This window comes from Oncorhynchus kisutch, linkage group LG15, assembly GCF_002021735.2.
Source record: "Oncorhynchus kisutch isolate 150728-3 linkage group LG15, Okis_V2, whole genome shotgun sequence".
NCBI classification, from domain to species: Eukaryota; Metazoa; Chordata; class Actinopteri; order Salmoniformes; family Salmonidae; genus Oncorhynchus; species Oncorhynchus kisutch.
Window position 1 is genome coordinate 64,710,365 of NC_034188.2, and position 23,876 is coordinate 64,734,240.

At 39.2% G+C, this 23,876-nt stretch overlaps 1 protein-coding gene across 8 annotated transcripts; it reads left to right on the plus strand.

Moving 5' to 3' along the window:
* The first annotated feature begins 44 nt into the window (after positions 1–44).
* Positions 45–23,649, plus strand: LOC109905689 (uncharacterized). 8 transcript variants are annotated; one of them, XM_020503209.2, is made up of 12 exons: positions 45–374; positions 19,285–19,425; positions 19,620–19,794; positions 21,477–21,566; positions 22,033–22,083; positions 22,230–22,298; positions 22,517–22,543; positions 22,661–22,867; positions 23,002–23,049; positions 23,141–23,254; positions 23,347–23,376; positions 23,450–23,649. In XM_020503209.2, exons 1-12 carry the CDS (start codon positions 198–200, stop codon positions 23,503–23,505), a joined length of 1,185 nt encoding a protein of 394 aa, XP_020358798.1. In that variant the 5' UTR covers positions 45–197; the 3' UTR covers positions 23,506–23,649. The 8 variants fall into 8 exon arrangements, 5 of the variants coding, with proteins under 5 accessions (XP_020358798.1, XP_020358799.1, XP_020358801.1 ...); XM_020503210.2 differs by having other exon boundaries at positions 59–374; positions 19,241–19,425; XM_020503211.2 differs by lacking the exon at positions 45–374 and adding an exon at positions 18,058–18,946 and having other exon boundaries at positions 19,241–19,425.
* Positions 23,650–23,876: the final 227 nt, after the last annotated feature.

A 23,876-nucleotide genomic window follows, 5' to 3' on the forward strand; every position in this document is an offset into this window, starting at 1 on the left:
AAGGGGCACACTGTAGAGCAGCGTGATTTAAAAGAAATTAGTGGCAGATGTAAGAAACAAGTCACAGGATGCAGATGTTCACAGGTGCAAGTTGTCGCAACATTTTTCCACAGCCTACGATGTTCTGTACAAAACAACAGTACGCACTGGAATGTAACTGATATCCACTTTTGCATGAGACCAACGTTTTGAAAGGCATGGATGCTTTTGTTGTTGGTTTTAGAGGTGAAATGGAGGGGAAACGTGTCAGAACAGTAAGCCCATGTGTGGTTTTCAATCTGAGGCATAGATGTCAAAGCTGTCAATGGTTTGCAAGATGTCAAAAGTTCGAAGTAAAGTATGTAACTTCACTCCACAACAAGGTTTCTTGTCAGGTAGGTTATTTCCGTTTTGAATATAGTGAAGATAAGCCTTACTAACCAACTAACTCTATAACTCTATGTTCTCACTCATCAGGCTCAAAATAAAACATACACTTTAGCAGCAGCTCAGACTTTATTTGACCTTTTACAAAGCATGTTGAAATTTATAACAGGAAAATCATGTTTCACTTTACAGATTTTTAATTTAATATTTTTATTTAGTTCTTTGGAGCAAACATTTTAAAACAAAATGCTGAGGCAATTCACACCTATGTAAACGTAAATATACAGTAGACATATGAGTAATATTTTATAGTAAACCTTACAGTGTAAGTCAATTATCTCCATATGTAGAAATATACAATATGGAACAAAATAATTAACAATTCAAAACAAAGTGGCTCATGAATCACATAGCTTTGTTATATTTCAAAGTTCTCATAATACAAAATTCAAAAGAAACCCGCAAATCTGAGATATCTTTGTTGCAGGTGCATGGTAACAGTTGAATAAGATGAGAAAAAATAATTAACCTGCACACTGCTCTTGCTATTATGACTGCTCTATATTTAAGCAATATGGCATGAGGGGGTGTGGTATATGGCCAATATACCACGGCTAAGGGCTGTTCTTATGCACGACGCAACGTGCTTAAGAACAGCCCTTAGCTGTGGAAGTGCCTTATTGCTATTATAAATTGGTTACGAATGCTATTAGACGCTATTAGAGCAGTAAAAATAAATGTTTACCACAACTTTCAGGCAATCAGCATTCAGAGCTCAAACCACCCAGTGTCACGTTCTGACCTTAGTTCTTTTGTTATGTCTTTGTTATAGTATGGTCAGGGTGAGAGTTGGGTGGGTTGTCTATGTTAGTTTTTCTATGATTTGCTATTTCTGTGTTTGGCCTGGTATTGTTCTCAATCAGAGGCAGCTGTCAATCGTTGTCCCTGATTGAGAACCATATTTAGGGAACCTGTTTTCTATTGTGTTTTGTGGGTGATTGTTTTCTGTTGTGTGTCTGCACTAGCCAGAACTGTTTTCGGTCGTTTTGCGTTGTTATTTTTGTTATTTCCGTGTTCATTTGAATAAATATGGACACATACCACGCTGCACCTTGGTCCTCACCTTCTTCCACCAACAACGGCCGTTACACCCAGTTTATTTAACGGCCTCAAGGCCTTCGTCAGAACTTTTGTGAGTGTTTATAATTTGCACCAAATATAACAATGTATAAGTATTCTAATGAAGTGTGTAAATAAAACACATAAAAACAAGTTTGTAAAACCACAATGAGGACATCGACCTATCAAGTAGGTTTTCATACAGTGCAAGAAAAAATATCAGAGTTATCTGAAGTGGTGGCAATAATTAATGTTCACATTTACAACATAACATGTATGGGCATTTTATCATTAAGACCTTTAGGGAATAATGTCTGGAGGGTTAAAATCCCAAAACATTCTCTTTTGCTCAGAGTATTATTTATGTCACCTCCCCTGTCTGATATCTTGACTTTCTCTATACCACCAAATCTAAAGGTAGAAATGTCATGTTTTTGGTCATTAAAATGTACTGCGACTGGATAATCCCTGTCCTTTCTCCTGATTGAAATTTCATATTCGCTAATTCTCTGCTTGAGAGAACCATGTCACATTACAGTAGATGTCGAGAGTCTATATAACAGCATTCCCCATATGGGTGCTGTCAGCCCTATCTCACTATTTGAGAGCCCGAGATACTAACAAATACCCAAAACTGTCTGAAAATGTTTTGACGTAACTATTTCAGGTTTGATGATGAATACTACCTCCAAGCGAATGGAACATTGATGGGCTCCACATTCGCTCCAAGCTATGCTAACTTTTATGTGGGTAATTTTGGAGAAAAAAATGAAGTCTATTTTTCAATAAAATCCTGACGTGGTGTCTATATTGACAAAATTATTTGCATATGGGGAGGAACGGGAGAAGAGCTGTCAGACATTATGGCAATTCTTAATGACATTGAGCCCAACCTCAAATTCACTATTGAATGTGACACTAAATTTGTACATAAACTTGTACATGTGGATTAAGAAATCAAATGGAACCCTGTTTACAACTCTGTACAGAAAAGAAATGGACAGAAATACTATATTATAGAGGGACAGCTTCCACCCCGAACATTAAAAAGAGGACTTCCAATAAGCCAGTTTTTTAAACTGCGCCATATACAGTGGGGCAAAAAAGTATTTAGTCAGCCACCAATTGTGCAAGTTCTCCCACTTAAAAAGATGAGAGAGGCCTGTAATCATCATAGGTACACTTCAACTATGACAGACAAAATGAGGGAAAAAAATACAGAAAATCACATTGTAGGATTTATAATGAATTTATTTGCAAATGATGGTGGAAAATAAGTATTTGGTCACCTACAAACAAGCAAGATTTCTGGCTCTCACAGACCTGTAACTTCTTCTTTAAGAGGCTCCTCTGTCCTCCACTCGTTACCTGTATTAATGGCACCTGTTTGAACTTGTTATCAGTATAAAAGACACCTGTCCACAACCTCAAACAGTCCCACTCCAAACTCCACTATGGCCAAGACCAAAGAGCTGTCAAAGGACACCAGAAACAAAATTGTAGACCTGCACCAGGCTGGGAAGACTGAATCTGCAATAGGTAAGCAGCTTAGTTTGAAGAAATCAACTGTGGGAGCAATTATTAGGAAATGGAAGACATACAAGACCACTGATAATCTCTCTCGATCTGGGGCTCCACGCAAGATCTCACCCTGTGGGGTCAAAATGATCACAAGAACGGTGAGCAAAAATCCCAGAGCCACACGGGGGGACCTAGTGAATGACCTGCAGAGAGCTGGGACCAAAGTAACAAAGTCTACCATCAGTAACACACAACGCCGCCAGGGACTCAAATCCTGCAGTGCCAGACGTGTCCCCCTGCTTAAGCCAGTACATGTCCAGGCCCGTCTGAAGTTTGCTAGAGAGCATTTGGATGATCCAGAAGAAGATTGGGAGAATGTCATATGGTCAGATGAAACCAAAATATAACTTTTTGGTAAAAACTCAACTCATCGTGTTTGGAGGACAAAGAATGCTGAGTTGCATCCAAAGAACACCATACCTACTGTGAAGCATGGGGGTGGAAACATCAAGCCTAAAAGTCCTGTTTACTCTAACTGTTGTTGTGTAATTTACTTATTGGCACAAAGGCCTACTGCAATATTGTGCATATCATCACACAGCATACAAGTCATCCATGTCGTTAAATACAGTCAAGCATTTTAATTATAAAATGAAACAAAAGGAGCCTTGAATAATTAAACAATGAATAAACTGCAACAAGCGATTTAATTCACGAATGCATTTGACTGTTTTTAATATTGGCAGTACTAGAGCTTAAATAAATTGATGTTTTTTCTTGCTCTGTACCCAATGATTTATGAAAACTAAGTTGATCATTGTAGTTTTACAAACTTGTTTTTTGCATTTTATGTACACACTTCATTAGAATACATATGAAATGCACATTGTTATATTTGGTAACACTTGCTTATTTTCCCTCAACTCCAAACCCATTCGATGCATTGAACAGATGTGGATGGAGCAATGTCTATATAAGTGTACAAATTATAAACACTCACAGCAGCTCTGATGAAGGCCATGAGGCCGATACATAAAGGTAATTTATAAATATATAAAAGCAACATGCAACAATTTAAAAGATTGTTCTGAGTTACAGTTCATATAAGGAAATCAGTCGATTTAAATAAAATTCATTGGGTCCTAATCTATGGATTTCACAAGACTGGGAATACAGATGGTCACAGATACCTTAAAAAAAAGGTAGGGGCGTGGATCAGAAAACCAGTCTGGTGTGACCACCATTTGCCTCATACAGCGTGGCATCTCCATCGCAGAGAGTTGATCAGGCTGTTGATTGTGGTCTGTGGAATGTTCTCCCACTCCTCTTCAATTGTTTTGTGAAGTTGCTGGATATTGGCAGGAACTGGAACACACTCTTGTACACGTCGATTCAGACCATCCCAAACACGCTCAATGCTTCTTGATATGCCACACCTGTCAGGTGGATGGATTATTTTGGCAAAGGAGAAATGCAAAGAAATTTGTGCACAACATTTGAGAGAAAAAGTTTTTGTGCGTATAGAACATTTCTGGGATCTTTTATTTCAGCTCATGACAAATGGGACCAACACTTTAAATGTTGCCTTTATATTTGTGTTCAGTATAATATGACCCTATGGAAAGGGGAGACTCTCCAAAACACAATACTGTTCTCCGTTTTGCTGTACGGCCTCCACAAGTGTCACGGGACTCATCTGAACGTATCACATAAAAACAAATGGAAGTATGGAGGTTTTGCCCCCCAAAAATAAGGGGTTAAATATGTCCAAAAACATTTCCTGAGTTTTTTTTGTGTTTTTTTTCAAGGATAGATCAGCATTAATATTGCATATAAATTGTAGGTTCCATCAATGTAATTGTCTGCATCACTTCCAATCCCCCATATATTTCTTTGCAAATATATACAGTTTATACATACCCACCCAGTCCAGGGTTCCTCCTCATTCCCACCACTCTCCACACAGCAGAACAACAGTGAAGATATCAAAACCACGAAACACATATGGAATCGTTGCAGTAAACAAAAAAGTGCCAAACAAATCAAAATATTCTCCATACTTGAGTCTCCTCAAAGCAGCCACCCCCTGCCCCGATGACAGACCCGCACACTCCCGGCATTACCACAAACAGCCTCATGAGGTACTCACCTGGAATGCATCTAAATTAACAGATGTGCCCTGTTAAAAGTACATTTTTGGGATGATATACAGAAGATAGCCCTATTTGGTAAAAGACCAAGTCTATATTATGGCAAGAACATCTCAAATAAGCAAAGAGAAACGACAGTCCATCATTACTTTAAGACAATGCGAAAAATGTCAAGAACTTTGAAAGTTTCTTCAAGTGCAGTCACAAAAAACATCAAGAGCTATGATGAAACTATCTCTAATGAGGACCGCCACAGGAAAGGAAGACCTAGAGTTACCTCTGCTGCAGAGGATAAGTTCATTAGAGTTACCAGCCTCAGAAATTGCAGCCCAAATGAATGCTTCGCAGAGTTCAAAAAACAGACACATCTCAACATCAACTGTTCAGATGATACCGTGTGAATCAGGCCTTCATGGTTGAATTGCTGCAAAGAAACCACTACTAAAGGACACCAATAATAAGAAGGAACTTGCTTGGGCCAAGAAACACCAGCAATGGACATTAGACTGGTGGAAACCTGTCCTTTGGTCTGATAAGTCCAAATTTTAGATTTTTGGCTCCATGTCTTTGTGAGACGTAGAGTAGGTGTGCGGAAGATCTCTGCATGTGTGGTTCCCGCCGTGAAGCGTGGAGGAAGAGGGGTGATGGTGTGGGGGTGCTTTGCTGGTGACACTGTTGGTGATTTATTTAGAATTCAAGGCATACTTAACCACCATAACTACCACAGCATTCTGCAGCGATACGCCATCCCATCTGGTTTGCTCTTAGTGGGACTATCATTTGTTGTTCATCAGGACAATGGCCCAACACGCCTCCAGGCTGTGTAAGGGCTATTTGACCAAGATGAAGAGGGATAGAGTGCTGCATCAGATGACCTGGCCTCCACAATCACCCGACCTCAACACAATTGAGATGGTTTGGAATGAGTTGGACCACAGATTGAAGGAAAAGCAGCCAAGTGCTCAACCTATATGGGAACTCCTTCAAGTGTGTTGGAAAAGCATTCCAGGTGAAGCTGGTTGAGACAATGCCAAGAGTATGCAAAGCTGCCACCAAAGCAAAGGTCGGCCACCCCCCCAAAAAACAAATACAAAACACACTTAGATCCGTTCAACACCCCTCTAGGTCACTACATGATTCCATATGTGTCACTTCAGTTGCGATGTCCACAATACGTAAAGGTTAATAAAGAGCAGTGATACTATTAAGGGCTTTGTGCGGGTTTTTTCATTTTTCTCAGTTCTCATAATACAAATCTGAGTAAAATTGAAAAAGTGTGCTATATTTGAAATTAGTAATACAGTATTTTATAAAACGTTACAATAGCAAATATTTTAAAACACAGTCATCACAGTAGGCTATAAGTCAATTATCTGAATACGTAGAAATGTACAATACTCAAAAGAATACAAAAAAATATTGAAGAAAATACTCAAAACAAAGCATCTATTGGATCACGTGGCTTTGTCAAATTTCAAAGTTCTCATTAAATCAGTCAACAATTCAAATACCTTACGGGTATTTTGGCTGCCATGGCTAAAGTTCAGTAGAACACCATGCAGATCCAGCGTGCAGTTTGAATGTTTATTTATGGTCAAATGCCCCAAGTTACACAAGACTCCAGCTTTCAAAAGGCTCATTTAGCATTTAGCACTAATCTTACCAGCGACAGAGCGCCACTCATTATCCACTGCTTTATCTTCTTGATGACATCGTTTGAAAAAGCCACACTGCAAATTCAAAAAGGAAAGATTAGAACAGTGATGCATTGATACTTTGATCAAATTGATGTACTGTACACACATTGCAGTCAGACGTGTTCAAATAAAACTTGAAATCTTTCAAATATTTTGGGTGTTTGATTTAACCTGTCTTGAGTGCCAGATTGACAGGGTTTGCACTTCCACGACTATTCTATTGGTTCCATTACCACATACAAGCTCAATCAAGCCCAGCTAAAGTAGTTGTGTTTGATATACAAAAACTTCCAAAAGATTCATTATTACCTTAATAAGTATGACAATGATTATGGCTAGGAATATAAAGTCTCCAATGGAGCCTTCTATGATGGCAGGCAATGATTTCTCCACTGCCAGTTTCATTATCATCACCTCCACCTAAGAAGCAGAACCACAAAACAGAACAGACAGAGCAAGACAGTTAAACTTTTCCAATAACGTAGGACAATTAATAAATACATTTTTTGGAACTATCTATTCTATTATTTAAATTGGACATCTCTATTATTGAACGTTTAACCCACAGATTCCAGCGATCTCAAATCCAGTGCTTCGAATCGATCTTCATCAAATCCCAGAGTGGCATTAGCTGTAATCTTCTCAGATGAACCTGTAATGATTGATGATGGATGGTCACAACAAAACATTTTGGACATAAAAATCATAAAATGGGCATGGATCACCTCAATATTGCAGAGGAAGTCAATAAAAGTGCATCTACCAACCTGAACTTCTCTGATTGAAGTTTCAGCCTCAACCATGATTTCCTGTACATCTGTGACTGCATACTGAATGAGATACTCTCCAAAGGCCTGGAGGAATATCACATATTTACTACTCTAAAGGCAACATACTCTCATTAAGTCAAAATAGTGACATTTAACCATTGTAGATATACATCACATGACTAAAACTATGTGGACACCTGCTTCTCGAACATCTCATACCAAAATCATGGGAATTAATATTCCTTTGCTGCTATAACAGCCTCCACTCTTCTAGGAAGGGTTTCCACAAGATCTTGTAACATTGCATTGGGGACTTGCTTCCATTCAGCCACAAGAGCATTTAGTGAGCTCGGGTACTGATGTTGGGCGATTAGGCCTGGCTCGCAGTCTGCGTTCCAATTCATTCCAAAGGTGTTTGATGCGGTTCAGGTCAGGGCTCTGTGCAGACCAGTCAAGTTCTTCCACACCAATCTCGACAAACCATTTCTGTATGGACCTCGCTTGGTGTACAGGGGTATTGTCATGCTGAAACAGGAAACGACCTTCCCCAAACTGTTGCCACAAAGTTAGAAGCATAGAATGTAGAATGTCATCTAGAATGTCATTGTATGCTGTAGAGTTAAGATTTATTTTCACTGGAACAAAGGAGCATTGCCAGATCCATGAAAATCAGCCCCAGACCATTATTCCTCGTCCACCAAACCTTACAGTTGGCACTATACATTTGGGCAGGTAGCATTCTCCTGGCATCCACCAAACCCAGATTCACCCTTTGAACTGCCAGATGGTGAAGAGTGATTCATCACTCCAGAGAATGCATTTCCACTGCTCCAGAGTCCAATGGCGCAAGCTTTACACCACTCCAGCCGACACTTGGTATTGCTCATGGTGATCCATGGCTGCTCGGCCATGGAAACCCAATTCATGAAGCTCCTGAAGAACAGTTGTTGTGCTGACATTGCTTCCAGAGACAGTTTGGAACTCAGTAGTGACTGTTGCAACCGAGGATAGAAGATTTTTACGTGCAACGCGCCTCAGCGGTCTCTTTCTGTGAGCTTGTGTGGCCTACCACTTCGTGGATGAGCTGTTGTTGCTCCTAGATGTTTCCACTTCGCAATAACAGCACTTACAGTTGACCAGGGCGGCTCTAGCAGGGCAGAAATTTTACGAACTGACTTGGCATCCTATGACATTGCCATCATAGGTGGTATCCTATGATGGTGCCACGGTGAAAGTCACTGAGATTTTCAGTAAGCCATTCTACTGCCAGTGTTTGTCTATGGAGATTGCATGGCTTTGTGCTTGATCTTAAGCACCTGTCAGCAACAGGTGTGGCTAAAATAGCTGAATCCACTCATTTGAAGGGATGTCTACACTTTTGTATATACAGTGCATTTGGAAAGTATTCAGACCCTTTGACTTTTCCACATTTTGTTACGTTGCAGCCTTATTCTAAAACGGATTAAATTGTTTTCCCCCCTCATCAATATACACACAATACCCAATAATGACAAAGCAAAAACTGTTTATTTTTTATTTTTGCAAAACAAAGTACAAAATTATATGAAATATCACATTTACATAAGTATTCAGACCATTTACTCAGTACTTTGAAGCACCTTGGGCAGCTATTACAGCCTCGAGTCTTCTTGGGTATGTTGCTACAAGCTTGGAACTGTATTTATATTTGTATCTGTATTTGGGGAGTTTCTCCCATTCTTCTCTGCAAATCCTCTCAAGCTCTGTCAGGTTGGATGGGGATCGTTGCTGCACAGCTATTTTCAGGTCTCTCCAGAGATGTTCGATCGTGTTCAAGATGTTCAATCGGGCTCTGGCTGGGCTCAATGAGACTTGTCCCGAAGCCACTCCTGCGTTGTCTTGGCTGTGTGCTTAGGTTCCTGTTGGAAGGTGAACATTCGCCCAGTCTGAAGTCTTGAGCACTCTGGATCAAGTTTTGTCATCAAGGATCTCTTTGTACTTTGCTCCGTTCATCTTTGCCTCGATCCTGACTAGTCTCCCAGTCCCTGCCGCTAAAGAACATCCCCACAGCATGATGCTGCCACCACCATGCTTCACCGTAGGGATGGTGCCAGGTAACCTCCAGATGTGACGCTTGGCATGCAGGCCAAAGAGTTCAATCTTGGTTTCATCAGACCAGAGAATCTTGTTTCTCATGGTCTGAGAGTCCTTTAGGTGCCTTTTGGCAAACTCCAAGCAGGCCGTCAAGTGCCTTTTACTGAGGAGTGGTTTCCGTCTGGCATATCTACCAAAAAGGCCTGATTGGTTGAGTGCTGCAGAAATTGTTGTCCATCTGGAAGGTTCTCCAATCTCTACAGATTGGGTTCCTGGTCACCTTCCTGACCAAGACCTTTCTCCCCCGATTGCTCAATTTGGCCAGGCGGCCAGCTCTAGGAAAAGTTTTGGTGGTTCCAAACTTCTTCCATTTAGGAATGATGGAGGCCACTGTGTTCTTGGGGACCTTCAATGCTGCAGAAATGTTTTGGTACCCATCCCCAGATCGGTGCCTCGGCACAATCCTGTCTTCGAGCTCTAGGGACAATTCTGTCAACCTAATGGCTTGGTTTTTGCTCTGACACACACTGTCAACTGTGGGACCTTATATTGACAGCCATGTGCCTTTCCGAATCATGTCCAATCAATTTAATTTACCACAGGTGGACTACAATCAAATAGTAGCAACATCTGAAAGATGATCAATGGAAACAGGATGCACCTGAGCTCAATTCCGAGTCTCATAGCAAAGGATCTGAATACTTACGTAAAAAGGTATTTCTGTTGAATAATTTTTTGTAAATTAGCTACAATTTCTAAAAACATGTTTTCACTTTGTCATTATGGAGTATTGTGTGCAGACTGATCTGGATTTTCATCCATTTTAGAATAAGACTGTAACTTAACAAAATGTGGAAAAAGTCAAGGGTTCTGAATACTTTCCGCATGCAATGTATAGTATAAGTTACTTTGACTAATATATTTCTTAAATGTCATTTTTGCTGACATTTTAAGAGAAATATGCTGTTTTATATGTTGATTTCATGAATCCTTTCACATTATAGGTGTAATGAGAAAGGATTAGAACTCACTTTTACTTCTGCATTCAGGGATTAGACATCTCTCCTGGAATCCAAACCAAATGATTATGTCAGGGACCTAACACTGGCTACTAAATATTACGAAAATAGAAATGTAAGATTTTTTTTACATAACTTAGGTGTAGTACTCTTGATTGTCATTTTGGCGTGATGCGCCTGTGGTGTTATTGTAACGTTAACGTATATAATAGTTTAGTTGTGTTTGTGCTCACCGTGAAGCTGAAAGGAAGAAAATATATGTAGAAAGATACTAGAAAAGTACATTTCCTAAAGAAAATGTGTGTGCTTGCTAGCTTGTATTGACGGATACATTTTATTGATAGGTTAGGATAGACTTAACATGTGAAAGTTGGTTTTGTGTCTCTAGCTTGAACAATTCAACACCACTGTGTTCTTATGGTTGACATTTAAACCATTATGCTGTATGCTAATTAATGCAAATATGGATATGGTACCCAAAGTATAAATAGCATAACAAATATTTAATAGGTTGGAACAGTCTGGACATTATAATGTTTTTTGATGTTGATAACTTATAGGTGGTTAAACTAGAGTGGGTGGAATAATAATATGTATTGTAACGACCCTGGGTTTATAAGCGCGGAAATCGACACTGCCGTACGAGCACGCTTTTGCTGCACAGTCGATAGTGCGCAGGACCTCGGGCTAGAAGGTCTTTGAAAGGAGGGAGTAGTGTAACGACCCTGGGTTTATAAGCGCGGAAATCGACTCTGCCGCACGAGCAGGCTGGAAGATAGAGGGTTCGAGACCTGCTCCCTGCTGTTTCATTACAGTATGTGTAGAGTAGTCTTGCTTTCAGCAAGCACATTAAAGATGCAAACATAACACATTATAGAAAGACGTCAACATAAGGAAACATAGCAAGCATTAAAAAAACCTGTAAGCAAATAATTTTAAAGCGAGAGCAAAACTTTATGACAAATGATAAAAAAATATATATATTTGAAAACTAATGCAAAAATCGTTTTCGGTTTAACTTTCCCAGCAACCAATCATATTGAATAAATTTTGCCAACGCTTTTGCCCCGCATGTACTACCCTTTGGTTACACTACTCTTATCTTTTGCTTTCGATGTCTGTTTCTTAGAGGGAGGAGTATACAATGAGTCTCCATTGGTCCACTAGTTTTGGAGTGACGGTTGTCTTAACCCAATCAAGGAACATGATAGGCAGACGTTTTTTCTATTGCCTACTTAAGTAGACGGTCTGACATCACCTCGTTTTAGGGTTTTAAACATACTTCAAAATTGTCAGTCACGGGTCAGTAATGTACTGATATTAGAAGCATGTCTATCTAATACATTTAATGACAAACCATCTAACTACTTAGGTAAACGTTTTGCAACAGGTAATTCATATTATTTCACCCGTCCTCGAAAATATGTTAACATTCTCAAGTTTATTTTTCATGTTCACGATTTATTTTATTTTGAATCTAATACATATGGCGTGAGATTGTGCACAATACTAAAATGTCAAACATTATATTTGATTCCTGGAGCTTTTAATATCCCATGCTTTCTTTTATAACTTATTAAAAACTGTCAATGAATGGCTGCAAAAATACATATAATACATTTTCAAAACACACAAGTAGGCATATCAGATTTTAAATATGTGATTACTCTGGCAAAATTGGGAAGAAGTGGAATAATAAAATAAGTGTGGGGAATAACAGTAGTGTTCTTGCTGACCAGCACAGTAATTACCCTATATTTTAGCCCATTGTTAATAATGACAATTCTTACACTGATCAGGCTAAATAAAGTAAATAGATAATAACATCTCTCAAAGACAAGATTACATAAATCTCCCCCTGCACCCTAACCAAATGACTAGAATCAAATTGACACTTTTGGGTTCAAAATCTGTTTGTCAAAATGATTTTCAGTTACAGATCAGGTCACCCTAACAAACATCCCTGCTTAAAATATACTGTAGATCAGTCTGCTGCCTTTTCGTTGTTACAGCCAAAATGCCCATCACCAAACGAGGGGACTAATGCAAGTGGGGATTAAATCAATTTTACTACATGATGTCAAAAGGCTGCATTCTGCAATACGGACAGGAGTAACAGCAACCTAATTTAGTTGACAACATTATACATTAAACAGCGCTACCGTTTAATGTATAAACTCAGCGGAGAACGTTCTATCTCTCCATTCAGTTCCACTCTAACCTTGAGGGGAGTTTCTTTTAAACATGCATCCAATCTCCTTGAACCCTTATATAACTAGACCAATCATATGCTTCAATGTGCCGCGGTTGACAGTGCTGTGGCAAGCAAGACAGGACAATGATAGAGATTACGCTCGGGATGTTAAATTGCAGGTGCAGATGCTCCGATTTCAAAACGGTTTGGAGCACAGTTGAACATTTAATAACACGCTGATTATATAATGGATTTCTAAGAAAAAGAAATGCAGTACTTTTCAATGCGTGAGTATAAGAGGTGTGGCGTGAGAAGAGGGCCAAATGCTTGTGTCTCATGGCCAATGTGTGAGAGTTGGCAGCTCTGACCTTCAGTTATGGCCTTGGGATGAGGATGAACAATACCAAACAAAAACCTTCAAAAACTTTGTGTGTGAAATTGCATGTCCCATAATCTCTCGTGGACAGATTACATTTTGCGATGATTTTACTTCTGGGTAACAGTGATTTCATGTCCCATAATTTACCTAAGTAGGAGAACCTTGACTCTGAGGAAGATCCATTTAAGAAGGTGACTTTATTCTCCTTGGGGTGTTATAAGATCACTCCTCCACTCCAGTCATTGGCCCCCACAGCGCCGAACATTAAGGACCCCTAGGAAGAGGAGAAAATGGATGTTACTTGCCAGAAGCCAATAAAAATGAGATAAATCTGAGGCAAGCGGATAGAGATACTATTATGATCCTAAAACTGCATCTCAGATATAGTCACTGTCTCCATCTAATAGGAACAGTACACGTTGGACCATGGCACCCCAGACGGCAGACTCTGGCCTTAACTAGAAAACCAGAGTGTAAAAAACAAGGTTGAAAACCTAACAACTTACATCAAGTGTAATGTGATTGCTGAATCCAGCCTCTGCGAGTTGAAATTGAAAGCCATCCCCCTGCTTCAATGCTGGTTTATAAATCAGAGTGACACAAACATTTTGTTATAAAGTGAGTCAGAAATAATATTTCTGATGGGGTAGGATGTAAAATGCACATCACAGCCTGTCTGTGTTAGGCTACACTCAACCTCCTACATTAAATTGCACACATACAGTATGTGACGATAATGGGACACAATGTAAAGGTTAAAGATTCCTTTGATGATACTGGTCTCTAGCTTGGAGAGGATGCTCTCCAAGCTTTTATTGTCACCAACCAAGAACAGGTTACTCTCACTGGCGCTAATATTCTTGATCTCTTCTATTTTGATTTCATTACCAACCTGTGATTCATAAATGTACAGAGAAAATCTATGTCTTGATATACAGTTGAAGTCGGAAGTTTACATACACTTAGGTTGGAGTCATTAAAACTCATTTTTCAACCATACCACAAATTTCTTGTTAACAAACTATAGTTTTGGCAAGTCGGTTAGGACATCTACTTTGTGCATGACACAAGTCATTTTTCCAACAATTGTTTACAGACACATTATTTCACTTAAAATTCACTGTATCACAATTCCAGTGGGTCAGAAGTTTATATACACTAAGTTGACTGTGCCTTTAAACAGCTTGGAAAATTCCAGAAAATGATGTCATGGCTCTAGAAGCTTCTGACAGTCTAATTGACATAATTGGAGTCAATTGGGTGTACCTGTGGATGTATTTCAAGGCCTACCTTCAAACTCAGTGCCTCTTTGTTTGACATCATGGGAATATCAAAAGAAATCAGCCAAGACTTCAGAAAATAGGAGCAATTTTGGGAGCAATTTTCAAACGCCTGAAGGTACCACGTTCATCTGTACAAACAATAGTACGCAAGTATAAACACCATGGGACCATGCGGCCGTCATACTGCTCAGGAATCAGACGCGTTCTGTCTCCTAGAGATGAACATACTTTGGTGCGAAAAGTGTAAATCAACCCCAGAACAACAGCAAAGGACCTTGTGAAGATGCTGGAGGAATCAGTATCAGTATCTATATCTAATCAGTATCTATATCAGTATCTATATCTACAGTGAAACGAGTCCTATATCGACATAACCTGAAAGGCCGCTCAGCAAGGAAGAAGCCACTGCTCCAAAACCGCCATTTAAAAGCCAGACTACGATTTGCAACTGCACATGGGGACAAAGATCGTACTTTTTGGAGAAATGTACTCTGGTCTGATGAAACAAAAATAGAACTGTTTGGCCATAATGACTATCGTTATGTTTGGAGGGAAAAGGGGAGGCTTGCAAGCCGAAGAATACCATCCCAACCATGAAGCACGGGGTGGCAGCATCATGTTGTGGGTGTGCTTTGCTGCAGGGGGGACTGGTGCACTTCACAAAATAGATGGCATCACGAGGCAGGAAAATGATGTGGATATATTGAGGCAACATCTCAAGACATCAGTCAGGAAGTACTTGGCACCACACGTCCCGCTAGGGCACCTCCCCCCACTGCTCAACTGACACAGTAGCACACAGAACGCAAAAAATATTCTTAGAAATATTTAACCTCCACACATTAACAAGTCCAATAGCTCAAATGAAAGATAAACACCTTGTTCATCTAGCCACCAAGTCAGATTTCTAAAATGTTTTACGGCGAAAACATAGCACATATTTATGTCAAACCACCACCAAAGATAGGCTAATTTACATAGCCATTTTGTAGAACAATAGATGCAATCACAAAAGCCTGATTAAAAGTAAAATAATTCACTAACCTTTTGAAAATCTTCATCAGATGACAGGAATAGGACATGTTATACAGTACATTTGTGTTTTTTTCAATAATATGCTAATTATATCCATAAATCACGGTTTACATAGAAGGTCATGGCTAAAAAATGCTACAACAATGCCTGGAGAAATTATGGTAACTCTGCCAGATAACAGAAATACACATCATAAACGTTGACTAAATATACATGTTCTACATATACTTAGAAAGATACACTTCTTCTTAATAAAACAGCTGTGTTACATTTATTTTTAACTTTACAGATTTCGTTCACTAGGCTATAATGTGAGTCGGCGCTCAGGAATTAGCATTTTGGCTCCTCCACAGAAACCCAAATTTAACACATAAATGTTCCCTTACCTTTGCTGTTCTTCCATCAGAAGACCTGGAAGGGTTTATACTTACCAAAAACAGCTTTAGTTTTGAAGTCTGTGTCTTTCGGTTATCAAACACGACATATTTCGGTTGAAATGCAGCCAAAAAGTAAAGTTAGTTCGCACCAAAACGTCGAAATTACATATTATATGTCGACTAAACTTGTCAAACTTGGTTCAGAACACAGCGTTAGCATGCTATATAGCTTCACCGCAATTCTCAGGACAAAGAGAAACACACGCATCGTTTAATCAATCTTGAAAGAAAGACACCACAGGCGCAGAATGCGTGAGAGTAACCTGTTTTCCCCGCGCGACCGAAAGGATTCGGCCCCGTCATTAATCTCGTGAGCCCGCGATTCACACAATGAGAAGCCCCATTGAAAGCGGACACCGCGCTGAAGGCATAGGAACTGTTCCCAGGACTGTAGGTGCTTGGGAAGGGTGGGGGCGATGACGTCAAAGTTGGGCCAACTTTTTGGATGACAAGAGAGAGTTTGGGAGAATGAGTGCCCTGAGAGTTCTGCTTTACTTACAGACATAATTTAAACGGTTTTAGAAGCTTTAGAGTGTTTTCTATTCAATAATATTTATTATATGCATATATTAGCAATTTAAAAAAAGTTTACTATGGGCACGCATTTCACAAACGGGGGCAGTATTCTGCCCTAGCCTTAACAGGCTTTAGCTTGGTCGCAAAGGGGTCTTCAAATGGACAATGACCCCAAGCATACTTCCACAGTTGTGGCAAATGGCTTAAGGACAACAAAGTCAAGGTATTAGAGTGGCCATCACAAAGCCCTAACCTCAATCCCATAGAAGATTTGTGGCCAGAACTGAAAAAGTGTGTGCGAGCAAGGAGGCCTACAAACCTGATTCAGTTACACCATCTCTGTCAAGAGAAATGGGCCAAAATTCACCCAACTTATTGTGGGAAGCTTGTGGAAGGCTACCCGAAACTTTTGAACCAAGTTAAACAATTTAAAGGCAATGCTACCAAATACTAATTGAGTGTATGTAAACGTCTGACCCACTGGGAATGTAATGAAAGAAATCAAAGCTGAAATAAATCATTCACTCTACAATTATTCTGAAGTTTCACATTCTTAAAATAAAGTGGTGATCCTAACTGACCTAAGACAGGGAATTTTTATTCGGATTAAATGTCAGGAATTGTGAAAAACTGAGTTTAAACGTATTTGGCTAGGGTGTATGTAAACTTCTGACTTCAACTGTATATAGGGCAGCAGCATGTTAGGTGCAGGGTTAAGTAACCGGGTGGTAGCCGGCTAGTGATGGCTATTTAACAGTCTGATGGCCTTCAGAGAGAAGCTGTTTTTCAGTCTCTCTGTCCCAGCTTTAATGCACCTGCACTGATCTTCTGGATGGTAGAGGGGTGAACAGGCCCGGTGGATGATGTGGTTGATGATCACATACCTTAGTTACAAAAACTATAGTGACAAAGAGAGAATCTGAATCAGTTTTGATCAACTCTCACATCCTCTCCTCTGTCCTCTCCTTGCCTGCTTTTGAAAAAGGTCAAAGGTAATCGAGGAGTGGAGGCAAGGAGAGAAAACGTGGAAACAAATGCGCTTGATTGAAATGAGACTCTCCTTCTCCACTCATATGCCATTAGGCAAATTACGTTTAGAGGGGTGGAAACCCAAAATAAGTGTGTGAAGTAGGAAAACCAATTTAACTAGTTGTATGCAAGACATGTTATTGATAAAAGGATAAGTAGCGTATCGTTTTTAAATGTGTGCATGCTCTCCTTCGAGAAAACAAAAGGCTGATTCAAAGGGGGTGTGACAGATTTAAAACACTTCCGTGCTAGACGCTGAGAGGATACTCTTGTGCGTCACTTATCATATTCTGGTTCATGCAGGAGGCGGATGGAGGAATCAATTGAAAATCTCCCAAAGACCCACATAATAACAGAATAAAATAATTCTAATAAATAGTAATAAATATAATCTCATGGTTGATTTTAGTATAATTTCTGCCTCTTTTATTTCCATGATCAGTATTTATAATATTAATTTGTACACATTTATTTTGTCTACCTTTTTTAGTCAACATTGTGTAGCACACGGATTCATATTGGAGTAGTGTTCATTACAACCTCTACTTTCTTGTCAAAAGTCATGTTAACATGAGGGCGAAAACAAAAAAATACTTTGACGCAAATGTTCATCTACATATGTTTTTGCTCACTCTTGACTGTCAACCCACTACCACCCCCCCACTGCATTCACCCAACAGACAGAGGCCTAGTTAGAGAGTGTGTTTTACCAGGAAGCTACTGTGGTCTTCTGAGTAAGATTGCTTACTTCCTCTCACCTCATTTGTGCTACTGCTCAGAACTCTGTTCTATTGGCTGCAGTTGCAAATAGTATTAGGGTTAAGTAAAATAAGTAAAATAAGCATTTATGCACCGAAAGTAACTGTATGTGTCAGGCACATAAACCAGGTTATTTTAGTGCATGAATATGCCTAATAGTTGTTGATAATCACAGAGAGAGAAAAAACAAGACCTGCTGTATACATGCACATAATCCAAGTACTTGAGATTGTTATAACATGTAAATAACATGTAATAACATTGTTAAACATGTTATAATATATCAAATGAATCAAGAACCAGTTCAAATGTAACACTATATTAAATATTTTCAGATATGTATAAAAAGAAAGGGGACGATTAGAAACAGGCACAGCTGCTCAAACAGGAAGTGACCTAATCGATTGCCTCTGTGCGCGAACTTAGTTGTAGAGGTTTGCCCTTTAACTTGTAGCTACTGGATATATGTGCTGGGTACTTCCACTTACATTTCAGGTACCGCTCACTGACATACATTAAAATAGAGAAAATGCTCTTGGTCAAAACTGAAGTCAGTTTTTTTGGGATGGTATTATGTTATACCTCTTTTGCTTCAATGGGTAAGTGCTTAATAAGATAATGATAATATAGATACAGCATTTTATGTAGAGCTATGAGAGAATAAATGTAGAGTTGGAGAGTAGAAATTTAAGAGAAGCTTCCTGTCATGTGAATGTATTGTGCATCAGGATAAAAATTGTGTAATTTTTTAAACCCTATTTTTAATTTACATCAGGAAAATGTGTGTATGCTGCTGAGAATTTACCATAAAATGGCTGTGTATTTTAACCATTACATTGCAACATTTTATCTATGAGCCTGATAACCGTCCAAACCCAACACTCCTCCTCTAGGTAACAAACATTGCCATGACTCCTGTAACACATCCACCCTCCAGGCTCCACTAGGCTCTGCGGTGCTCCTTTCATGCAGCTTTGGGTCCACCTCTCTGGGCATTAGCCCTGGCCATGGCTGGGTGGTGTGGAACCAGGGCTCTGGTTCTGGTGCCAGCCTGGTCAACATCACATCCTCTGGGAAGGTTGTTGCCTCTTTCAGTTGTCTGTGTAGCATGTACAATACTAGCCTTCTTTTTTGTTTTGAGATTTTAGCCTTTTAAAAGCCTTTTTAACCATATTTCTTATGTGCAGCTTTGTAATTTCTGCATGTAATGAAAAACCCTCTTCAAATAATATATATGAATTTATAAATAAAATATGAATTTATTATTATCAGGTGGACTTTCTGGACCCCAGGCAGGGCAGAGTGAAGGCTTTCCCCAATCAGGGAGGTCTGGGGAACTTCTCCATCCTAATCGATGCCCTTCAGGCCTCAGACTTGGGCTCCTACTGTTGTGAGCTGCAGAGTCATGACCAGTGCCATCGAGTGGAAGTTGAGGAACTTGAAGAAGGTAACACTATGCTAGTATCTACAGTAATATGTTGTTCCAACGGCTCAGTTGGTTGGAGAATGGTGCTTGTAACAACACCTGAGTTGTAGATTTGATTCCTTCTTGCAACCTCAACAGAATATGTGGATCAAGAGAAAGTCCCTTTATTGTTACATGAGAACAATAATCTCTTATACTGTTGTATCTGAAGATATAGGACCCTTTCAAGTCACCAGTAATGAGTCAAAATAATTGGTGAAGGTTTCATACAGGACAGTGCTTTTGGAAAGTATTCAGACCCCTTGACTTTTTCCAAATTTTGTTAGGTAACAGCCTTGTTCTAAAATTACCCCATAATGACAAAGAAAAAACTGTTTTTTAGAAATGTTTGCTAATTTATAAAAAATGAAAAACAGAAATATAACATTTACATACTGTAACTATTCAGACCCTTTACTCAGTACTTTGTTGAAGCACTTTTGGCAGCAATTACAGCCTCGGGTCTTCTTGGATATGACGCTACAAGCTCGGCACACCTGTATTTGAGGAGTTTCTCCCCTTCCAAAGAGTTGAACCTTGGTTTCATCAAACTAGAGAATCTAGTTTCTCATGGTCTGAGAGTCTTTAGGTGCCTTTTGGCAAACTCCAAGCTGGCTGTCATGTGTCTTTTACTGAGGAGTGGCTTCTGTCTGGCCAGTCTACCATAAAGGCCTGATTGGTGAAGTGCTGCAGAGATGGTTGTCCTTCTGGAAGATTCTCCCATCTCCACAGAGGAACTCTGGCCAGGGTCTGAATACTTATGTAAATAATGTATTTCAGCAGTGGTGTAAAGTGCTTAAGTAAAAATACTTTAAAGTACTACTTAAGTAGTTTTTTGGGGTATCTGTACTTAACTTTACCATTTATATTTTTTACAACTTTTACAAAAAGTACTTTTTACTCTGTACATTTTCCCTGACACCCAAAAGTACTCGTTACATTTTGAATGCTTAGCAGGACAGAAAACATCAAATTCATGCACTTATCAAGAGAACATTCCTGGTCATCTCTACTACCTCTGATCTGGCAACTCACTAAACACAAATGCTTTGTTTCTGAATGATGTCTGAGTGTTAGAGTGTCCCCCTGGCTATCTGTAAATTTATAAAACATGAACAATTGCCATCTGGTTTGCTTAATATAAGGAATTTGAAATGATTTATACTTTTAATACTTAAGTACATTTTTGCAATTACATTTACTTTTGATACTTAAGTATATTTAAAACCAAATACTTTTGGACTTATACTCAAGTAGTATTTTACTCGGTGCCTTTCACTTTTACTTGAGTCATTTCCTATTAAGGTATCTTTACTTTTACTCAAGTATGACAATTGGGTACTTTTTCCACAACTATGTCAGTTTATATTATTTTAGAAATGAGCTAAAATTTCTCAAAATCAGTTTTTTCTTTGTCATTATGGGGTATTGTGTGTAGATTGCTGAGGTGTTTTTTAAAACAATTTCATCCATTTTAGAATACGGCTGTAACGTAACCAAACGTGGAAAAAGTCAAGCATGTGGTCGGTTTTTCCTTCCAGGGTTACTTTCTGTAAAGGCAAACACATTTCTGGTCGGTTTAGACTCAGCAGCTCTCTCGCTTATTGTTTCCTGTAAGATACAGGAATGTGAATAAAACCACCTCTTCCTCTTTACTCGTCTAGGTTCACACATCGTGTTGTTTTTCAGCGTCGGCAGTTTGGCCATCCTCCTAGTGCTCCTAAGTGGCTGTTTCTGCTGGGTGAAATGGACACGTGAGCACCCCCATTGTTCCATCTGACTCACTCAGTTTTACTTCTGCATTGGAATGATATGGATGAAGCAGCTAGCACGGCATGCACAGTATAGAGTATGCTTCATTGAGTACAGCAACAGTTATTTGGGCTAATCCGAACCTTCCTATGAGCATTAAGCAGCATCCTTTCTTTCTGATGTAAATGTTATTATGTTGATTGTGCAACTTTGCAAGCTGCTTCCATGTCAGTTAAGTAGCTACATATCCCACTGAAAATATGCACATTGCACAGTTTAAACAGGCCTGTAGGCATGTCTTAATGCCACCCAGTATACGCTTTAGAAAGAGGAACTGCAAGGATGCAGTGGTAGAACATTTCAAAGTAGCCTAATATTTTTGTGAAATGTGATGTACTTGTTCTTCCAAAATATACATTACCCCTTGAAAAAGTGATAATCTTATAGAAGTGCCCTTTCTTGTTTTAGGAGTTTCTACTGAAAGAACACCAGACTATGTCAACACCCATTTCTGTGCAGGTTGGGCCTCTATGCTCTTGTTCTAATCCTCAATGTTAATTTTAATTTTTTGAGAAAGAGAATGTATTACTGCTATGGCATTTGAGCACCACTTTCAAATCTGATTGAAACATGAAATTAGTGTAGAATTCTGTATAATATCACAGGATCCAGTGCACCTCCTGAGGATGTTGCATGTAGTGACAATGTCGGGAGAGATGTGGTACAGGAGAGAGGTAAAAGACGTACACACGTAGGCTAAAACAGCATGTGCTCACACTCAAACACACACACGCGCATGCACGTGCACACACACACAGTGTTTTATTATGTCTATGTGGTTAAGATTCTTCAACATTACAGCATCACTCTATATTTACTAAACAAGACCACAGTACAAAGTCATTTTGCATTTGCAGACTGATGCTCACATCTGGTTTTTGTCTTAATTTAGGAGTCGGCAATGAGCGACCGATCTATGGTAAGTTTACGCTTCTAGATTTCCCATTTTCTTTAAATGCACTGGAATGGAATTGTAAAGTTGTTTTCTTTTCTACATGGACCTAGTTTGAACTGTTCTCTTCCCACCTTTCAATAGAAAACAATGAACATGATCCGACCAGAATTCACCATGATCCGACCACAATTCAGCACGATCCCACCACAATTCAGCACGATCTGTCCAGAATTCAGCATGATCCCACCACAATTCAACATGAAGCACAAAGAAACCAGCACGAACCAGTTAGATACAAAAATAAATTGAGAGATTCGAGTGAGAACAGAAGACAGGGGTTTCATGGAGGTGAGCTATTTGTAACATACCATAGACATTCTATAACCATTATTCCTTGTTCAATGATACCAATATTTTCATCCCCGCTTGGTATGCATGTTGAATTCAGAAGTAACTAAACTTTATGGACTTTCCTTCCCCAGAACTCATGAGCAGATTGCGCCAATCAAGTCTCGGACAGCGTTACTATGGTAAAGTCAGAACTTTGTAATGATCAATTTACAGTATAGGCTTGCGGTGATCCTTTAATGAATTACATTGACTTGTTGTGAACTCTGACAGCAAACCAAGCCGAGATCAACCAGCAAACCAGAGTTCAGATGGACAACCACCAAAGAGCAAACGAAGCAAAGACCAACCAGGATGGCAGATCCCAAATGGACAACTGCCAAAGAGGTGTCCTACATACTATGCTTTACAGTAATCTCTGAAACAAATCAATATGCACTCTAGCATTTTGTTATTAAAGCATTGTCTCCTCATTGCAGGAAGCTTTTGGAGAAAGAAACCCAAAGAGCGTAAGTAGCTTTTTTTTTATACACAACATACTGTATAATCATAATAATTTATATTAAGACCTCTCTCTCCCAGAATGTGAATATGAAAACCCAATCTATAACAGTGTAGTCCAACTCCACAAACTATAGACGAGGATGAAGAGGATACTGGGTCTCAACTCCTTGGTCTCAATTTTGTTTAGGTTGTATTTGATAATTTTTTGTAAATAAAGTACATTACATTGTCTTGAAAGTGAAACAAATATGAAATAAAGTTAAATCATTTTAAAATTGGTTTATGATTCTTTCATGCATTGTATTATCCAATGTGAATCAGAAAAGTCTCTAATCAAGACAATTAACCCTAATAACCCCCAGCTGTGTCACCCTACCAGTGGATGGTCACCCAGGCCCATTGTTTGCTGACCATCAGAGATGAAGAGGTACTCTTCTGTTGATGTAATGATTCTTCGTTATTATTACCCTAACCTGCACAGAGCTAGAGGGATATAATCCATACA

Coding starts and splice junctions, on each gene's coding strand:
- LOC109905689 (XM_020503209.2), top strand. CDS start 198: ATGGATGCTTTTGTTGTTGGTTTTAGAGGTGAAATGGAGGGGAAACGT. Junction 21,567..22,032: donor CTGCTGGGTGAAATGGACAC/GTGAGCACCCCC, acceptor TTCTTGTTTTAG/GAGTTTCTACTGAAAGAACA. Junction 22,868..23,001: donor AAGACAGGGGTTTCATGGAG/GTGAGCTATTTG, acceptor TTCCTTCCCCAG/AACTCATGAGCAGATTGCGC.